At 30.7% G+C, this 20,403-nt stretch overlaps 2 protein-coding genes across 2 annotated transcripts; both read left to right on the top strand.

Moving 5' to 3' along the window:
• The first annotated feature begins 12,724 nt into the window (after positions 1–12,724).
• Positions 12,725–16,835, top strand: LOC104748534 (uncharacterized). The gene is made up of 9 exons (XM_010470159.2): positions 12,725–12,920; positions 12,972–13,037; positions 14,695–14,841; positions 14,919–15,015; positions 15,486–15,618; positions 15,700–15,893; positions 16,103–16,226; positions 16,336–16,545; positions 16,632–16,835. Exons 1-9 carry the CDS (start codon positions 12,725–12,727, stop codon positions 16,833–16,835), a joined length of 1,371 nt encoding a protein of 456 aa, XP_010468461.2.
• A 1,358-nt stretch (positions 16,836–18,193) lies between these two features.
• Positions 18,194–19,485, top strand: LOC147926706 (uncharacterized). Its single transcript, XM_087487171.1, has 6 exons — positions 18,194–18,331; positions 18,437–18,704; positions 18,794–18,905; positions 19,035–19,087; positions 19,247–19,334; positions 19,443–19,485. The coding sequence occupies exons 1-6, from the start codon at positions 18,194–18,196 to the stop codon at positions 19,483–19,485; spliced, it is 702 nt and encodes a 233-aa protein (XP_087343297.1).
• Positions 19,486–20,403: the final 918 nt, after the last annotated feature.

Consider the following 20,403-nt stretch of genomic DNA (forward strand, 5'->3'; position numbering starts at 1 on the left):
TTCACCGCCATATAGCATTGCTTTGTGGCTCCTGAGGTTTTGAGGTAATGAAGTACCTCGTGTGTAATCAGAACATTGTCTGATATTGCTCTGTTTGGAACAAAAGCTGACTGGTTCTCAGATATTATATGTTGCAGGATTGGTTGGAGTCTTTTGGATAGCAGCTTGGAGATGATTTCGTAGAAGACAGTGCACAAAGCAATGGGTCGGTAATCCGCCATTTTTTTAGGACTTTAGATTTTTGGGATGAGTCTAACATGAGTTTTATTGATAGACTGTTGTAAGTTAGCAGAGGAAAAGAAGGATTGTACTGCGATGACAATGTTTGGCCCCACCGTCTCCCAGTTGGACTGGAAGAATCTAGCAGAGAAACCGTCAGGGTCAGGTGCTTTATCTGGATGGATAGAGAAGCATGCCTTCTTGATTTCTTCAGGGGAGGGTGGTACCGTTAGGGAATTGTTCATCACCGAGGAGATACACGATTTGATCGCTTCTTTGACAGTGTCTCGTCTCTCTCCCGGATGCGAGGTGAACATTTCTGTGAAGTAGTCAGTAATGATCCGGAGGATACCTTCTTCCTCGTACACAGCTAAGTCTTCTTTATTCTCTATCACCGAAAATTTATTGATTGTAGTTCTGCTCCTGGTGGTACCATGAAAATAGCCTGTGTTTTTTATCCCCTAAAGCTAACCAAAGCTGTCTGCTTCTTTGTTTCCAGTAATCATCCTCTGCTTTATAGGCAGAGAGAAAAGCAATATTTAGAGAGGAGATTTCCCCTTGGTTCTGGTCGATGCTTGAGGAGAGGGTTCTCTCAAGGGGAGGCCATCTTGATCTTGAGGTTTCAGAGTTTTCTGGTCATGGGGAAGGCTTTTCTCTCCAAATCAGAGTTGACTTACGATGGCCATCATCACGGCAACGGTAGACTCTTTCAAAAGTCTCTCGGTTGTTGCTGTAGGATTTTGGTGAAGGTCGTCTATCGAAAGGGGACCGAGGGCCATGAGATCCTATATCGGAGTGATGATGATGTTGGTACCATTCCTCATCAAGTTTTTTCTTTTGAGAGGCGAGGGAAGCATGCGAGTTGTCCTGGAGATGTCTGGGGTTTTTTTCAGGTATCTCATGGTGATGATGATTCACAGAGCGCGTAGAAAATTCTCTTTTGGGTTCCAGGTAATGGTGTTTTTCTTTTGGTTGCAGGAAATTATCAGCTGGAGTGTAGTAGTTTCTTTTGCCTTTCCTCTGGTCATGCAAAGACTCCTGGGGGTTCGAAGTTTCCTTTGACTCTCTGACAGCAGTGTATCCGGGACAGTTTCGCTTCTCATGGGTGAGTCTAAAGCAGTAAGTACAATGGTTTTTCAGATTTTTATATTCAAGGGTCACTAAAGCTTCGTTACCGTCTGGGAACTCAACGATAGTTTCTTTTGTCAGGAGTTGAAGGCCATTTATAATAACTCTGAGTTTGACTGTCGAAGTAGTGATCTCCATGTCAAGTATATCACCTAAAGCTTCGCCGATCAGATTGAGCATGGCTGGTTGCCATTAGTGTTTTGGGAGCCCCTGGATCTCGATCCATAATGGAATTTGCAAGGGAAAAGATTCTGAAATGGTTGGTTCCCATCGCTGCAAGATTACCATCCATTGGTCATAATGGTATGGTATATTATTAAGGACTTTTTGCAGGTCTTCCTCAAGTTCGAAGCTAAACTGGAAGCATCCCTTTCCCAGAACTGAGCATGTGGCTTTTCCTTTTAAGTTCCAGCGGTTTGAAAGAAAGGGGAACATGGTCCATAAGCGCTGGTTTGACGGGTTGGTAAGTCTTCCAATCAGGGTGAGAGCATTAGCTTCTATGAGATGACTTGTATCCAGTTTTGGGGCTTGTAGGCGTTTTGGGGAAGGGGGAGAGAAGACTCTGTCCACACCTTTCCCTTTCAGATGGTAGGGAATTTTTGATGCCATGGTGGCTAGGTTTTCTCAGTTAAGGCAAACACGGGTTTGGTTAGGGTTACTTACCAGGCGGTAAGATTTTTAGACAGTGGCACAAGGTTTAAACAAAATAAAGTTGGAAAGAGATGAGAACAGTTGAGGAAAGAGTTCCGGTACCGATTTTCAGAGTTGGGAAGATGAAGGTACGAACAAAATTCTTCATTGATGGGTGTAAAGCCGGTGATTTGTGGCGGAAGGCTTGCCGAAAGAAAGTGAAGGGCCGATGGTAGACTTCGGCATTCGGACACGGACTGCAGGATAATACTTTTTTAGAACAAAGTAGTAGGTAAGATCTGGTTTTTTGAAAACTCCATGCTTCTTGCGGTTGACCTGGAAACTCGTGCCTAGGAGTTTTTTAGTTTGACTTATTTTCAGGACCTAATTCTAAAATGACAAATAGGTGATCTATCACTTCTAGAGTTTTAAAACTAAAAATTATGCATGGTATATAGTTTTTGATACTTTGATATTCTGATTCTACAATTTTGTTCTATAGTTTTCACTTCTCTCCAATGCTTCCCAAATCACCCGAAGAAGATATACACAACACTCTTTTTTGTTGATTGTATAGAAAACATATTACGCCGTTTAAATTCTATATTGTTTTGAAATGTACGTATAAAAAAACGTGATGATTTTATGTGGAGATTATAAATACATATACCCAAAAGAAGATAAGAGTGTCTGATTATGGGCTAAAGATGTCTTTACCAAACAAGTATTATTTGTGCATAGTTTTTGGCTTTTCTTTATTTGTTTCTCAGTGTTTTAATTAATCAGTGGTTCTCATTTTCCACCACTAAGCTTTCATCTTAATTCATACTACTATTTAGTGTATATATGGTCAAAGGTGTGATAATTTCGATTTGCCAGCTTTTTTAGCCTCTTTTATTTTTCTTGAAGATGTCACAAAAGAAAAAAAAAAAAAAATCCATATCAACAAATTCCACGGAAATAGACATAATGTCAATACTAAAATTAATTAGTGTTTGGTGTATCCTACTTCTTCTTTTTGTTAGTATTAAATATCAAACTTATATAATAAAAGAAGCAGTTACATAATAATGCAGAAATAAAATCAAAAGTAGAGAAGGTGGTTATGGGGGAAAGAGTCGGTGTGGTTCATGACGATTTTTTGAACCGTATCGGTTGTGATCGTGTTTTGATTTATTGTCATTTTTGTTTGTAACATTTAATTTTCTCTATCGATCGATCACGGGTTTATTTATTAGGTCTTTGTTTCTTGAAATTATTATTGTTAATACTATTGTTATTCAGAAGATGTTTTATTTCTACGTCAAAGTGTGGCTGCTTTGGACGTATGTGCATTCACAAGATGAACTTGACAAAGGGATCACAACAATTAGTTAACTATTACGCAGTTGGTTTTTTGTTAATCAGAATATATAAAACCATATTATAAGGTTGGTGTGGTGTCTAGTCACTTAGATTCAGGTTAATAACTAAGATATATTGGCAATTAGTGGATAATTCCTTTTTAATCGTTTTCATGACAAAACCAATTGAAAAATATCATATAAATTGATGAAAAATACTTAGGTTCACCTCTAGTCCCTTATATTTAGGTTAATAACTAAGATATATTGGCAATTAGTGGATAATTCTTTTTTAATCGTTTTCATGACAAAACCAACTCAAAAATATCATATAAATTGATGAAAAATACTTAGGTTCACGCTTAGAGGTGAACCTTTTTGTTCACCTCCTCTCCTCTCAACCAATCAAAATCTTCTATCTAATATTTCATTTAAAAAATAAATCAAAATTAAATTAAAAATCAAAATAAATTAAATAAACAATTCTGTACAATTTTAATTAAGGAAAGTTAAATATTGGCTTGGTTTAGATTTTTAAAATTAGAACAAAATTATGTGTCGGTTTGGCTTTATAAATAAAATCATTAGAGTTTAGATTTTACAATGAAAAGAAAATTATATGTCGGTTTGGATTTACAAATGAAGTGGTAAAGGTTTAGATTTTACAATTAAAATAAAATTATATGTCGGTTTGGGTTTACAAATGAGGTGATTAGTGTTTAAATTTTATAATTAGAACGAAATTAAATTTTGGTTTGGGTTTACAAGTAAGATGGTTAGGGTTTAAATTTTACAATTAGAACGAAATTATATGTCGGTTTGGGTTTGCAAATGAGATGGTTAGGGTTTAGATTTTACAATTGGGATGAAATTATATATCGGTTTGGGTTTACAAATGAAATGGTTAGGATTTATATTTTACAATTAGAATGAAATTATATATCGGTATGGGTTTATAAAAGAGTGGTTTAAGTTTTTAATTTTCTAATAATGTATACAGATTTTATTTTTTTATTCTATTAGGTGGTGAATGAATAGGTTCACCCCTAGGGATGAATCCAAGTATTGTTCTAAATTGATGGCTTTAGTCTATTTAAGTGCTGAGTATCCATATATATATGCACATTGAAAGATTAAATATTTCTGCGAAAGAATTGTTGCATATGTATATATATACTAGATTATGACTGCAGTATACCACGGGACAAGTTTTTTTTCTATTTTTTCTATTGATGTATTATTTAATACTAATTTTGCTAATGTAGACTTTTGTTAATTTTAGATTATGACTCGCGGTATACCGCACAACAATTTTAGACTATGACTCGATTATGCTCTGTGATATACCGAATAATAATTTTTGTTTAATACAATTTTAATTAACTCAGTTTGACTCAACATATTTTATATAATGTTGTTAAAATAGTAAAATAAGGATTTAACCCATATTAAAATATCATATTAATGATATTTTATCTTTTACTATTATCAAATCAATCATGTAATGTCATATAACCTGTCATGTAATAAACTCGTTTGTGTTATGTTAAAATTTTAGTATGTTTAAACATTCATAATTTTAAGCTTTTTATCAAGTTTAGATATATCAGTTATAAATTATAATTTCTTAAAATTCTATAATTTACTATATACGGTAAATTTACTATATATGTATGTTGAACACACACTTTTTATATTAATTGAGTAATATATGTTTGTTTTAAAAAATTTAAAGCACAATATATGCAGGAAAATACACATTTTTATTAACTTTATGTATTATATGATGATTCACTACATTTGAATTTTAAAATAAAAAAAAGATGAAAGGAGAATAAATTTATTTAATATGAAATAAAAATTCTAAATATCTATATTAATTATAGAATATTATATATATGGATATTTAAAATATTTTAATTCTGTTTAGTTATAAGGATAGTAGAGAAAACTAACTAAACTTGTTTGGATATGAATATAAGCATTCAATGACATTAAATGCAAAAACTTTCCAAAACAGATTTTTGAACAAAAACTGCTGCAAAAATACTAGTATAGATATTGTTTAATTCGGACCTAAATAATATAATTTAGATAAGAAAAATGTTTTTCTTTTGAACAGTGTAGTAGTGTATACAAAAAAAACTCATATAATATTGGTTTCTATGTTAAGATCCTACAAATCACTATCGTGTTTTGAGATAAAACAAAATGGTTCTGATTGGTGTCACTTATTAACATTGTTTGCAAACGAACCACTCTAATAGTCACCAATCAACAAAGCGGTTGGAGAAGACGGTTGGAACTCTTGATTAGAGAAAGAGTTTGAAAAAGATGGTTAAACCTTAGTTTTGGTGATTACAAACACCAAGTTCAACCACTTGGAAAACCAAACGTTTGGTGATGTACATATGTAAAAGTTGCAAAAATTTTATTTTGTCATTTTATTCTTTGTTTTGACATTTGATTATTTTTATCTAACAAAAGAAAGAAAAATAAATTTCATATAATATATATGACAAGAATATATTTAATTCAATTTAATTTTATAATTTATGATAGTTTACTATCTTTATGACAAAACTAGTTTTTTGCATTTTAATAATTTTCATTTAACTATGTTCATATTTCATATTATGAATTAAATAATATTTATATATTTCATATTTTTCATTTTCTATCTAAACTAATTTTTTTTATACTAATTATGGGATCCCTTAGATCCTTCTATCTGTACTTGTTCTTGTTTGTATAAATGAAAGCAAGTGTTTGTCCAAAAAAAAAAAAAATACTATTCAACCGCTACAATATTACCAATCAAACTAAATATTTAACCGCTATCTTTGACCGCACCATCTTTTCTCTCCGCTATTTTAACTGTTTTCTTTTTAACTAATTTCTCTGAAACCGTTCGAAATTTTCTAACCGTCTTGTTTAAATATGGTCATCAATCAGATATTGATGTGATTAAAAGAGTTTGAAATGAAAGAAATAAAATCGACGGCATCTATTTAGTCTTGCAGTATTTCGTCATTATTTGCATTATGCGTTAATTCTTCTATATTTTTGGAGATTTATTACATAACGAACGAACGACTATGGTCACAAAAGACAGGAGTGTTGAGTGCCTTTAATTTGGATTAGTTTTGTAGTTCTTAATAATGCATCACAAAATCGAACGTATTCAACTAGTGGAGCTTTGTGTGATGTTATCTGTCTCATTATATTAGCTTCTCCCTAGCTAGGTAGTGAGATGTGCTAGCTTCTCTTGTTATTACTTATTACTGGTTTTGTAGCTGCTTGGAATATATGTTTACACATCATAAAATGAATGATAAATGCCTATTACACTAGATTTACCCTAATAATTTTCAAATTTAAAATTACTAATCTATCAAATTCTGCATACTTATAATGTATGGTGATTATGATTTCACGGCATGACTTTGGCAAGGAGCACTAAAAAAAAGAATCAAGTCAGCAGAATTATGATTCATAAAAGATAGGCACACAAGTATAACACTGTTTTAAAACCCCAAAACACTATTATAAAACCGAAACATTTTCGAATCTTTTGTTCATTCTATATAAATGTATACTATCCTTAGAAAAGCATAGATACAAATTATTTGATAACCGACTCCATTAAGGTTTATTAGTACTAATAAATTATAAGAATTCGCGACACCTAACAGCCTAACTACCAAAGGTTTTATTAATCATTAATTATATGTTTAAAAAAAGAAAAAGAACCAAACAAATCGCTTTTAGTAGTAATCAAAAAAGATTTATTTGTCTAATTAAATTTGCTTTTGGAGCAGTTTTTCTTAGTTATTGCCGCAACGAAGCAAACCGTGTGGGGACAGTTTTCTACATATCAAATAGACCAGCGGGATGTTCGAGGGCTTTGAGCTCGCCGACATGTGTCGATCTTTTAGATAGTCAGAATTTAATAACATGTTACTTTAACGAAAAAAAAAGACAAATGTTTTTACTTTGCATAACCACGTATGTTAAAAATTACTCTGTCTTATGAAAATTGATGTTTTGAGACTTTCACACATATTAAGAAAATTTTTAGTTTTTATTTGTTAATTAATTTATAATTACTTTTTGGTAGAGAGAGAAAATATAAACCAATAACAATTCAAAAATTTTAATATTTTAAATGATTATTTCTTGAAATTTGCAAAACATCAATCTTTGTGGGACAAAAATATATCCCAAAATATCAATCTTTGTGAGACAGAGGGAGTACTATTTAAATTAAATTTAGTTGATCCTATTCTTTGATTAAGACCATCTCCAATGTATATCTCTATTTTTTTCTCTAAAATGGAGTAACTCTAAAATAGAGCATTGTTTTCCTTTAATGTATTATTCTATTTTATAGTTGAAAATAGAGGTAGTGTAAAAAAATAGAGGTGAGAATAGAGTTGCTCTATATATAGAGCAATCCTATCATTTTCTCTATTTTAGAGTAAAATATAAAGTAGGGTTGGAGCAAATGTTGTTCTATAATAGAGTTTTGACTCTAAAATAGAGTGGGGTTGGAGATGCCCAAATCATATTGTTAAAACTATAGTTTAGGCAAAATAGCTGATGAATGATCTAAAGAAGATACATTTTTCGGTGCCAAAAGGAGTTAAAACTTAAAACATGGATTTTGGATTTGTTTTCTATATAATTCATATGTTTTTTTTTTATGTTGAAAACAAGTGGAGGAATTTAGAACATCTAGAGTGAGTTGGAACGTATATATAAAACATTCAAATCAGTTAAAGAAGTACATATATATCGATCGTTCCATAGTCCAAACTCCAAACACACAAATTTTGTATTCTAACACTTTTTTTGTGGGCCAAAAAGGTCCCATGAATAATGCAAGTTTCACTGATTCACGAGCTCGTGTCTCCATATGAATGAATTAATACAAGTTATTCAGATCTTGTTACAATATATTGAAAATATGAAAGTGTTGCACCAAAAACCAGTTCTTCCTTGATGAAAGAGCTTATTAGTATGGAAGAACTAGAATGAACCATATATTACAATAGTAAAATAATTTTCGAATGTCTTCTCAGATATGTATGCATGTTTCGTATATATTTGGAAACTACAGGTATACGTCTTCTCCATGGATAAACAAATAGAAATCATACCCTACTTATATGAAAGTAACTAATAATTTTCTCATATAACAAACATAAACACATTAGTAACTGATAATTCGGCATAGTCTTCTGCGTTCACACTTCCCAAATGGAAAATCAAATAGCGGATCACTTAGCAAAATATTCACATACTTTCACCATTACCAGGATCTTGTAAAGGCTGAGAAGCCAACAAACCTTTCTTTATAGTAATTCATTACTATTGACAAGAGTAGAAGTGTTTCGTGTTCATTATTCAATTCACTTCCCAAATGGAATACCTTAAAGTTATTTGTGAATATTTCCTCATATTAGTATTTATCTTATGATATAAAGAAAGTAGGTTATATTTCTATTGTAATTTTCTTCCTATAAGCAGCATCTCCCTCACTTTCGTGCATGGAAGAAAATAATATAATTCTCATCACAAATCCATCAGCACCTCATTAATAGTTAAAAAAGTACTAGGGCGTTACAACAAATGAAACGTACGTGCATGTTGCTGCAAGAAATGAATACAAGAAAATAATTTTAAAACGTTACAAAAATTATGTTTTAAAAACATGCAGAATTGAATAATCTCTCTTTAATGAAGCTCCATTTTGTTAACTTAATTAATTAGTGAATACATACATACATACAGTATTTTCTAACTAATTTCTCTTTTCACCATCGAATAACTCTGTTCTATTTCACAACTCATGTAAATAAAATGTGTTTACATCTTTCAGGCGAAAATTTATATCCAAAACTAGACCAAAAATATAGAAAATTAGGTTCTATTTTAAAAAAGAAAAACTTAGGTTCTATTTCTTTTTTCAACTTAACATTGATTAAAATAAAACTCCTTGATTGGTTGCCTAAACTGGAGGAAAGTTGTTTACAAAAATCGTTTCTAACAAAAGCATTCTAGAAGAACGGGCTTATCCGCCTTCACATTGGACGTCCTTGGGATCTTAGAAAGGGTAAAAAGAGGCAAGGAGGCACTAAGCACCTGAAACTCATCAAAAAGCGTAGAAAAGGCCGGCCACTACTCCGGAGCTTGCACCATCGCTAGTAACTTGGCAGACTCCGTCTCGAATCTCCAGCAATCAATTCCTCTGGAAAGGATACACTCCATCGCCCATAATTATGCTTCCAGCTCTGAATGAAGTGGGGATGCACTGCGGCGTTGACATCTGGCACCCAAAACTAAAGTCTGATTCTCACCATCACCACACCACCATCCTAAACCTGAATTTGGATCCGTAACTTTTCACGAACCATCAACTTGACAATGAATTATCATCTCCGGAGGATGCAAGGTGTCCGTCGAGGCGGCTTCAACCCTTGCAGCTATTTGGACTTCCTTATTTTATTTTTTCTTGTTACACAAGATTCTATTTTCTTAACGAGAAAAAATTCGGAACAGCGCATCTTGCTTTGATAGCCTCAACAACGAAGATACCTTTTTCTTGAACTATATATTTGTCAAATCAATAAATAAAAATATTAAGAAATTAAATGCTGACTGAAAGTAAAGACTAAAGACAAAAAAATTGGTGAAAGCAAACTGGTTGGCATTGGAGTGAGCGAACGTAACCCACTCATAACGCGTTGATAGAGATTGTTGTGTAGACTTTGTGGAAGCTTCGTAACGGTTTTACGATCACTCATTTGACTCTCTCACCGGTTTACACACTTATGTCCCGGAAGCGACCTTCCAACCATAAATGCTAATTTCATTTCATTTTTAGTTTCACGTCATTGATATCTCGTGCCATGTAATACGATTGGCTTATCGAACTCTTCTTCTACGTACCAAGGTATCCGCTAGGCGCCTAAAAAGGACCGTTACTTACTTGACATTATTATAGTAGTATATTATTATGGAGTAAACTAAACCGTTTGTTTGTGTGATTTGCAAAAAGGTTTTTACAAAAAAATATTTGTAAATTAGATTTTATCTTTATTTTTGTTTTTCAATAGTTAGATATTTACGAAAATTAAATACTATATTTATCTTCCAATAATTAGATATTTATGAAAATATGAAAATCTTAACAAATTGTATGTCGTCAAATAACTCAAACTATTCATAACTAGAATGCCATTTTATTTGTAAACGAAATGCAAATGAAAAATTAAACTTAAACTAGTTAGATAAAAAAATATATTAAAGATAGACTATAGTTTGCAAAAAAGTTATTGTGAAACTGTCTAATTGATTGTATTTTAATAACCGATAAAACTAAAGTGCTAAAGAGTTTTCATCACGAGGTTATCTAGTAATTAATTCAAAACTTGAATTTTTGTTAGTTTATCAAAATATTTAGGACTCATATAATAACGAATGTTAGTTTTCTTCTTTTTAACCTTTCACATGAGCTCTTAGATGAGAGAAAGACAAAAAAAAAAAAAAAATAGAAATCCAAAAGGATTGAAGCAAAAAAATATAAATCCAAAATAATTGGTCGATTTTGCTTTGTGTAGGCGGATGATAACAAGATTTAGTGAGTGATAAACTGATAATACTTTGTAATTTGGTCTTATGCACAGATTTAATAGTTATGACACTTGTGAAGTAAGCCCAACATCCCGCTATGTTTATATTAGGAACCTTCAAGAAAATATATGCAGCTGAGTTAAGAATCTATGGAGATTGTAAGATACGATCAAATCTCAAAACCATTACCCGTAAGGAACATTGGATAATACTATCAGCATCATAAAGAAGGCGTGACAACACTTTCATCCTCCGTGTCACCATCGTCCATGGCCTTAATGATCTCAGGTAAGTTTATCCTCGGGATTGGTGCAACACAATGCGTCCACTTCTCATCACACACTTGCCATATGTAAATGCAAACCTGCCCCATCAGGACCAAGCTCCGACTCCTACTGTAGATTTTTTTTTTTATAGATAAAAATTGACATTCTATCTTTTTAAAAATCAGTCAACGTATATCTCTTATATGCAGTATAATTTGTCATTTATAGCAAAAATTGTATTTACTTAAAAAATTTGAAGCTGTTGAATTTTTCGAATTTAAAATGAAACGACCAAAACTAAACTTTTATAATCATTGAAATGTATTGGTGCATCTACCCACGCGAAACAGTTAAACAGGTCAATCATCTAGGTTTAATTATAATTAAGTCTAAAATAATAAAACTGGGGATTACATGTTAATGAGATTGAAATGAAGTTTAAAGTCCACAATGCCAACTCAACTCAAGTACCAAATCTTTTTTTTTTAATTTAATATTTTTTACTTGTGTCGTCCTAATTATAAAAGCAGGAATACCTACTAAAACTTTAAATTAATTTTCACTTATGTCAATGTGGGAATGACATATAAAATTTCCTTGGAAGCTTGTGACCGATTCATAAACCTAAATCGATTCATATACTAGACCTAGATCTGTTCATATCAATGGCCTAACTCTTAATTTTTGAAATAAGTTCTTAATTAGGTCACACGATTCATTTGCACACCAAAAAAAAAAAAAAAGTTCACACCATTCGTTTTTTTAGTATTTTAAATGTTTATTTCGTTATATATACACACAATATTTATACACTTTAATTTTAATGAAATTGTACGAAACTAGTGTTAGTTATCCCTACTATTAATCGTAAAACATTGCCTGAAAAAAACCTTTGTTTTGTAAGAAATTACAATACAATGCCATTGCAATTATGACCAAATTTACGATTTTAAAGAAGGGTACAAAGGAAATTTCCAACCCCATGGAAACAGATAAAGACGCGGATCTTCCTTGACCCATTTTAGTTTATCTGGATCTTAAGCGTTCATCCTCACCGTCAAAGAAAACATCATCCTAACCGTTTGTTTTGTTATTTTTTAATGAAGCCAACAAATGGATCATGCAGCCCATGTTGAAAACATTGATACGGTAAAATTACTCATTCTTAAAATTATCCATTTTTTCAGAATTATGGTATCCCTATGAATATGGTAACCCAATACGTCCCATATTCAAATCACAGATACGGTATAATTTATTTATCGGAATAAATATAACAAATTATGGTAACCGAATATGGTTATGGAATATACCATATACTCTGTTAGTCGAGAGATTTATGTGATTTTTTTTTTAAAAATCATCGTAATTATCGTCTGAATATCATCTTTTAACCCTAACTCTCACCACGTATATAATTAGCTTACTTTATTCTTAACCAATAAAGCACAAATGTGTGATTTACCTGTAAAACATTTCAAATTACTATTTTCTCATAATATGACTACCCCGGAAACTAAAAAAGATTTACAAGATCCTATACTAAAGGCTTGGTTCGATCTAAACCGTAATTGTGACGTAGCAAGACAACTCACTCTCGAGGAGCTACCTGCGTTTTACATTTGGGATCCTAAAGGAAAATCTTTTCAAAGGAGGAAGAGAACAGTCAATAGCCGAAGAACTACGTCTATTTCAAGTAAGTTTAATGGAAATATATCCCTTAAACTTCTTTTCCGTTTTCTGACAGGACCAAAGAGTGATGAAGAATTACGTACTTATGATGGAGTTGTTTATCCATCATACAAGGAAGCATGTTTTGCACGAGGATTAATATAAGATTGAAGAATTGGTGTTTTTGTTTTTTAATATTTTTTTCTGTTTCAGTTTTTTATCTATTCCTCTGCTTACTTATCATGTAAAAGTTATAATAAATTAGAAATAATATCTTTTTCTATCATGGTGCATGTAATCAATATTTTTCTACCTATACAAATTACGACAGTCATCACATAGCATAATCATAAACATAAATCAGGAATAAAATTCGAAACCATATAATTAGAAGCGACCCGGAAATATAATCAACAGGACAAACCCAATGTTGTTGATTGACTGAACAAGGAAAATAAATTGGTCGAAACAAACTCAATATTCAGTTTCCATTAGAGTACCCCATATCCTCACCTATTTATTAAAAACATTTTTTGATCGAATAAATATATTAAAAACATTTACTTTACCTGTTCCAATTTTCAAAAGTAGACTTAGACCCAAATTTAAAGTTTCTATAGAATAATTTAAAACACAAATTATCATACTTATTATTTTTGATCGATCATATGGCAAATTCAAAATTTTTCTGTTTTATATATTTCGTATCTTATACCGTAAATTAAGTTGATTCTAATATCCCAAATTGTTAGCAGGTACTTTTTTACTCCAGTGGATGTAAAGGAAGGTAATTTATGCTAAATTGATTCTAATTTTCAAATATACCGTAAATTAAGTTGTAAATATATGGAAGTTCAAAATCTCACTAACAAAATTTGAGACGTATCCAAATCTATCAAGAAAAAAAGATTTTACTATCCATATATATCCTTCTTTTCTAAAATTATCGGAATAAATATAACAAAATATATTATCCGAATATTGTTATGGAATAAATCTTGGACTCTGTTAGTCGAGAGATTTCTGAAAATCACCCTAATTATCTTGGGATATATCTTTAAAATCACCGTAATTATCGTTTATATGTTTCTTTCAGTTTTTTAACATTAATATAAATAGTAGGGATATATGGAAGTTCAAAATCTCACTAACCAAATTTGAGACGTATCCAAATCTATCAAGAAAAAAAGATTTTACTATCCATATATATCCTTCTTTTCTAAAATTATCGGAATAAATATAACAAAATATATTATCCGAATATTGAAATGGAATAAATCTAATCTCAAATTTCTCGAGAGATTTCTGAAAATCACCCTAATTATCTTGGGATATATCTTTAAAATCACCGTAATTATCGTTTATATGTTTATTTCAGTTTTTTAACATTAATATAAATAGTAGGGTCAAAATGTTAACAAATACACAAGAAACACACAAAAAGCTACAATGTTAGCCTCACCTCTCCCCATTTCTCCTCTAAAGTCTCTCAGGCCTTATCGCACTAACTGGCTTATAGATGTGAGGATTTTGCATCTGTGGAGGCAATACAACGTTAAAGTTGGAGAAACTATTGAAATGTTTTTAGTAGACTCTGCGGTTAGTAATCATTCTTTATTTTCTTATATAGTGCATATAATTATACTACTTATAATTTTTTTTTAAAAATAATATTTTGTAGGGTGATAAGATAGCAGCTACGGTGAAAAGGGATCAGATCATGAATTTTCAGCGAAAACTTCAACAAGGAAATTGGAACCTAATTTCAACTTTTAATTTATCTCCTATTTATGGGTCAGTCAAGCTATCTGAATTGAAGTGGAAGATTGTCTTCACATCCAGGACAAGTGTTAACCCTTCTGAAAATATATCTGATGATATGTTTTTTTCATTTGCATCTTATGATGCTGTCCTCTCTGGGAAGCAAAATGAAAATTTGTTATTCGGTACGTTTATTATGTTACATTTACGAATGATATAACCTATTTAGTTGTTCTAATCTATTCAACATGTTTTATCTCAGATTTCTTTGGTCAAGTTGTCGATTGTGGTGAAATCAAAGAAATAACTACGACAAACAAACCAACAACAAAAGTTGACTTCCACTTGAGAAATTCGGCGTACGTATTTAAATATATGTTTTTCATATTTTTGTATCTTATAATATAGCAAATCGCCTTCTTCCAATTTTTAAAGATTCCAATTTTCACAGGGATACACGTGTTTTGTGTACTCTTTGGGGTACCTGCTCCCAAATAATTAGTAAAGCTTGCCACGAGTCTACCGATGGTATTGTTTTCTGCTTAATTAGGTTTGCTAAAGTTAATCAGTACAATGGTAAGTGCTTTGACATTATACTACATTTTAACATTATGTAATCAATATTTTAATAAATTAGTTTGAATGACCATTCATATAGATGTTTGGAGTGTTCAAAATCATTGGGACTGTTCTCAAGTTATAATTAATCCAGAAATTACTGAAGCTGAAGATCTAAGGAAACTGTGAGTTTTTTCCTTCAAATTTTTCATATATATATATAGTTATTTTGTATATCAACAAATATAGTAATGTTCTACTTTTATCTTAGGCTTTCCAATGATGGCTTGCAATTGACGATCATGGATTCATTGCAAAAGAAAGTGTTTTGGGAAAAACCTAAAAAGGAAGAATTAGAAGAATACCCTGTGAAGACTATCCAAGAAGTCCTTCATGCATTTGAGGTATATTTTTGCCAAACATTTTTATTATTCATTGTATTGTTATAAATTTAGGAAAATTAAATTTCTTATGAAACTTTATAGGTAGGGATGTGTCGCACTACCTGTACAATAACTGAAGTCGATAGAGATTATTCTTGGGTCTATATGGCGTGTAAGAAATGCAACAAAAAGACCATCCTCGAGCAAGGCATTAAGTTGGAAGATGAAAAGAATAAACCAGCACCAAAGTTCTATTGTGAGGTTTGCTGTCAGTATGTTAAAAATGTCTCTCCCAAGTAAGTTAGTTATACGTATTTCTATTACCATAATAACTAAGTTCACAATATAATTTTTATGATAAGACTGGAGAAGCAAAATGTATTTATATTTTAGATGTTCCGGATCTGATCCGGTTTGATATTTGTTTAGTGTGTTAACATTTTCCTTCTCCAGTCTATAACTATGTTCATGTATTTTTAATAGTTCAACATAAAACTATATTTAGGTTCTGGATTTATCTTAAAATTAAAGACAAGACTGGAGAAGCAAAATGTATGGTGTTTGATAGCTTCGCTGCTGATATGGTTGGAATGCAATCTTCAGAACTTCTTAACAATAGATATGACTTGGTATATCATCATCTTTATCGTAATATTTGGTTTTTTAATTTTATATCCTATTGTTTTAGTTCCGTAAACAATTGCATGATAACAATCACTTTACTTATATCTATAATAGCTGGAGGATCCTGAATCCATCCCTGCCGAAGTTAAAGCTTTAGAAGGGAAAACTTTTGAGTTTCTCCTTTCTATTGAGTTGAAAAATATTAGGGGGAGCTCCATCACTTACAACGTAGCTGCATTATGCTCTAAAGGGTTGAACTGTGATTTAGAGATTGTCCCTTCAGATACTTATGTAGATCCCTCTTCAATAATGTCTGGTGGTCAGGTATTAGTATTTTTATTGTTTATATACTTTCAAGGTAGAAGATTTATATTATGTTTCAAATTGGATGTATGTTTATTACATTGTAGGGTTCATTAATGATTACTGATGGAAGTGAGCCATCAGATGTGGATGCTTCAACCTCTTCCACTCCATCATCAAAAAGAGGTTCATCAAACGAAACCGAAGGAGAGGACCAATTATCTACATCCAAAAAACATTGCTCTGGACAAAAAGTGGAAGATTCTACTGCTGCTGGTGTTTCTAAGGAACTTAACAATTTGTTCACTTAATTTTCTTTTGATTTTTACTATCTATCCACTTTGAGACTTTGAAATTTCATATTGATTTTGGTTATGGTTTTCATTTTCATGAGTTCTTTGTGAGACTATTGGTGTCATTGTTTTTTAATATTCTGCTTCGTTTCAATTTATACATTTATTCCTTTGTTTCCTTATCTATTCACTTTGAGACTTTTTATATTTATACATTGGTTTTGCTTATTGTTTTCATACTTATACGTAAACTTATTTTTTTATAATCAGTTAAAATCATACTTATACATCTTACTTTTTTAATGATTAGTTTAATGAATAAAGCTGAAAGAACTGCATTATACTATATCTTTTATTCTAAATATGAATACACATTTTTGCATGTGAAACAATTGTAAGATGTGATCTCTATTTGAATAACACATATACGAACACATCAACATATAAATTCGTACTCAATTGTCATGTCAAAACTTTTCTCATGCATTCAAAAAGAGATCACGTTACAAACAGTTTCACACATCACCACTCTCTAAAAAGAGACCATCACATGCAATTAAAACCAAAAAACTGTAACATATATAAAAATACAGCTTCAGTTGGTAAGTGAGAATATTTCACACATCTCAAATCTATTAATTTGTTTTTTCCTGCTTTATAACTTTAATAAAATTGATTCGACAAGTCAATCAATATTCAGAATCATATCATAATATATCTCGTTTTTAAAAAATGTATAACCAAACCCTATCAATTTAGTTGTTTTTCAGTTTGTTGATTTGTCCTTATCTGTAACCAGACTATTATTTTTAAAACGAATCTACACTTTAGAATAAAATAATTCTGTATATTATCAAGTAATATTATTAGAAAATCTGTAATATTCGTACAACTATATCTTAGGGAATCTGCTACAACTTAAAAATATCAAGAATATAGTAAATAATTTTACCTAATAATATTTTAGGTAGTAATCATGAAGTGTAAGATCTTTTGTACCGTAATAACATGATTTAAATATTATCTTCCTATACAATGTATATATCAATCAAATAAATATACTATTTATACCGTATTAGTTGATTCATCTTAATCCGGTCAACCAGCTATTAATACAAAATCTTAACTTTCCATATGTTTTCAAAAATGGCGATATGTACAATGAATATATATAAATCCTCTGAATATAAACACTTGGTTTTCACTATTTTTGAAAACAGTAAAACATGCAGATTTGATAACTCATTAAATTTATAAATAAATCAAAAAAATCTAAAAGAATAAATTTGCTCTATAAAAACAAACCATATGTGAAGTCACTTTTTCATTAACCTAAAACACTTCTTATTTCACCACGATATCTTCTCTTCACGAATATGGCTAATTTTAGCAGATTAACCACCATATATCCGTCCAATGATCTGAAGTGGAACGTGTGTGTGAAGATCCTAAGGATGTGGCGTAAAACAGATGATGGGGAAGACTCTCTCGAGTTGGTTGTATGTGATGTCTTCGTAAGTTTTGCAACTTTTTATCATTGATTTAGGACCTAATTAACAATATATATATATATATATATATATATATATATGACTTTGTTTTTTTCTTATCAATTTCAGGGAACCAAAATGGTAGTAACTATACCAAATGGTCTTATTGAATTTTTCAAGTCTGACATCCAAGAAGATGCATGGAAAGTTTTTTCCGCTTTTGACGTCATAAATTGCAGCAGACCTATCCGTATTACTGAAGGTTACTATCGGATCGTGTTTAGGGAAGATACCATTGTGGAAGATACTGACCCACGTTCTAACAATCATTTCATTGAGTATGTGTCTTTTGATAGACTATATGATAGTTATCATGCTATAACTAATCGCTGCTTAGGTATTTTTTTAATTCTAATTTACTTGTGATTTAACTTACATTAATTTTATGATTATGATATTTAATATAAACATTAATATTTTTTATAGATATCATGGGACGTGTAATCAATGTCCAACCATTGATCTATGTCGATGATCCAAGAGCTGTTCAATATGAGGAAAGGGCCCGAGTTTTGCGTTTCGATCTTAAAGACCAAAAGTAATAAGGACAAGAAGAAATAAATATCTCATGCAATTCGGAACCAAACCAACTATCAAAACCATTGTTTGAATTATCTTTTTCCGTATTTACTAGATACAACTAATTCTAATTTTTTTTTTCCTGTAGTCATGAAGTCATTCACTGTACTGCTTATGATGAACATGCCGACTACTTTCAACGTTAGTGGATTCCTTCTTATACGACTCCTATCATAGGGGTTCTACGTTTCTGGAGGGCTAAGTTTACTCATGGAGGTACAAGCTAATTACTTTTATTATATAGAAGTAGCTGTTATGGTTAAAGTTATTAATTTTAAAAATCTGAATTCTTCACAATAGGTCAAGACATCGAACTTTTGAGTGTTCCTGGAGTGTCTACTATTTATTTTGATCCTCCATATACTGAAGTAACTGATTTCAGAAACAGGTAAGCTTTAAAATTCATAATTTGTTGTTTACATACATACTTTCATCTCTCATTTATTGATTATTACAATTTATCATTTTGATTATATATTATTATGATATGTTTCAGGGTCTCCTTTAATCTTGATAGTGATGATGACTTTATCTATTAAGGGAGAGCTTCAAGGGAGTAAATGATGAAGTCGTCGACTTTCAAGTTACTTTGTAGTTTGGCTTTATTTTCACTGTGAAATAAGAGACATTTTGTCTCATCGTGCTTATTTTCTCATGTTATTTTAAAAACTCGGTTATTTTTAAGTTTTAATCTTATTATTTTCTATTGGTCAATTTTATATATATTATATATATTATAATGATATCTCCTTTTATTTGCTATTTAGATAAAATAATATGGTCATAGAGAACAATGACAAATCTTATGAATTTGTTTATACACATATACATAATAGATGTCATTTTAATAGTAGGGATGTCATGTTCTTTTAAAAACTCGGTTGTTTTAAGTTTTAATCTTATGATTTTTTATTGTTAAATTTTATATATACAGTAGAACCTCTATAAATTAATACTCTTTAAATTAATACTCCCTATAAATTAATAAATTCTTCCGGTCCCGAGTTGGGCCGGTGTAAGAAATGACACATTTCGATAAATTAATAAAATAATAACTTTTTTAGAAATCCTATGTAAAAATATGGTCCCATTAATATCATAAATTAATAATCAACTAAACTAATATATATATATATATAATTTTAAGAAAATCTAGTGAAATATGATTATGGTTGTTTGCCTTTTCTTGAATTTGCGTTTTTGTTGGAGCTCATCACTAATTTTTTTCATTATTGTCTTCTCAAATCGCATCCAAAAATTATAGAGAGTCCTAAAATGCGATAATTGCTTCTTTAGTAACTGGTTTTAAAAATACCGCAATATCTTCTTCGATTTCATCATTACCATGAAGGATAGTAGTAGCAAATTCTTCTAAACTCTAAACTTCTAATATTTATCATTTTTACCTAGATATTCTATTAAACAATTGAATTTCATCCTATTATGATAGTTAAAAT

This window comes from Camelina sativa, chromosome 15 (genome assembly GCF_030686135.1).
Source record: "Camelina sativa cultivar CO46 ecotype springtype chromosome 15, ASM3068613v1".
Lineage (NCBI taxonomy): Eukaryota > Viridiplantae > Streptophyta > Magnoliopsida > Brassicales > Brassicaceae > Camelina > Camelina sativa.

Excerpts from the sequence above, each read along its gene's own strand:
- LOC147926706 (XM_087487171.1), top strand. The coding sequence starts at position 18,194 with ATGGCTAATTTTAGCAGATTAACCACCATATATCCGTCCAATGATCTG. Across the intron at positions 18,906-19,034 it reads TTCGATCTTAAAGACCAAAA|TCATGAAGTCATTCACTGTA; the intron begins GTAATAAGGACA and ends TTTTTCCTGTAG. Across the intron at positions 19,088-19,246 it reads ACATGCCGACTACTTTCAAC|GTCAAGACATCGAACTTTTG; the intron begins GTTAGTGGATTC and ends TCTTCACAATAG.
- LOC104748534 (XM_010470159.2), top strand. The coding sequence starts at position 12,725 with ATGACTACCCCGGAAACTAAAAAAGATTTACAAGATCCTATACTAAAG. Across the intron at positions 12,921-12,971 it reads AAGAACTACGTCTATTTCAA|GACCAAAGAGTGATGAAGAA; the intron begins GTAAGTTTAATG and ends GTTTTCTGACAG. Across the intron at positions 15,016-15,485 it reads TTCCACTTGAGAAATTCGGC|GCTTTCCAATGATGGCTTGC; the intron begins GTACGTATTTAA and ends CTTTTATCTTAG.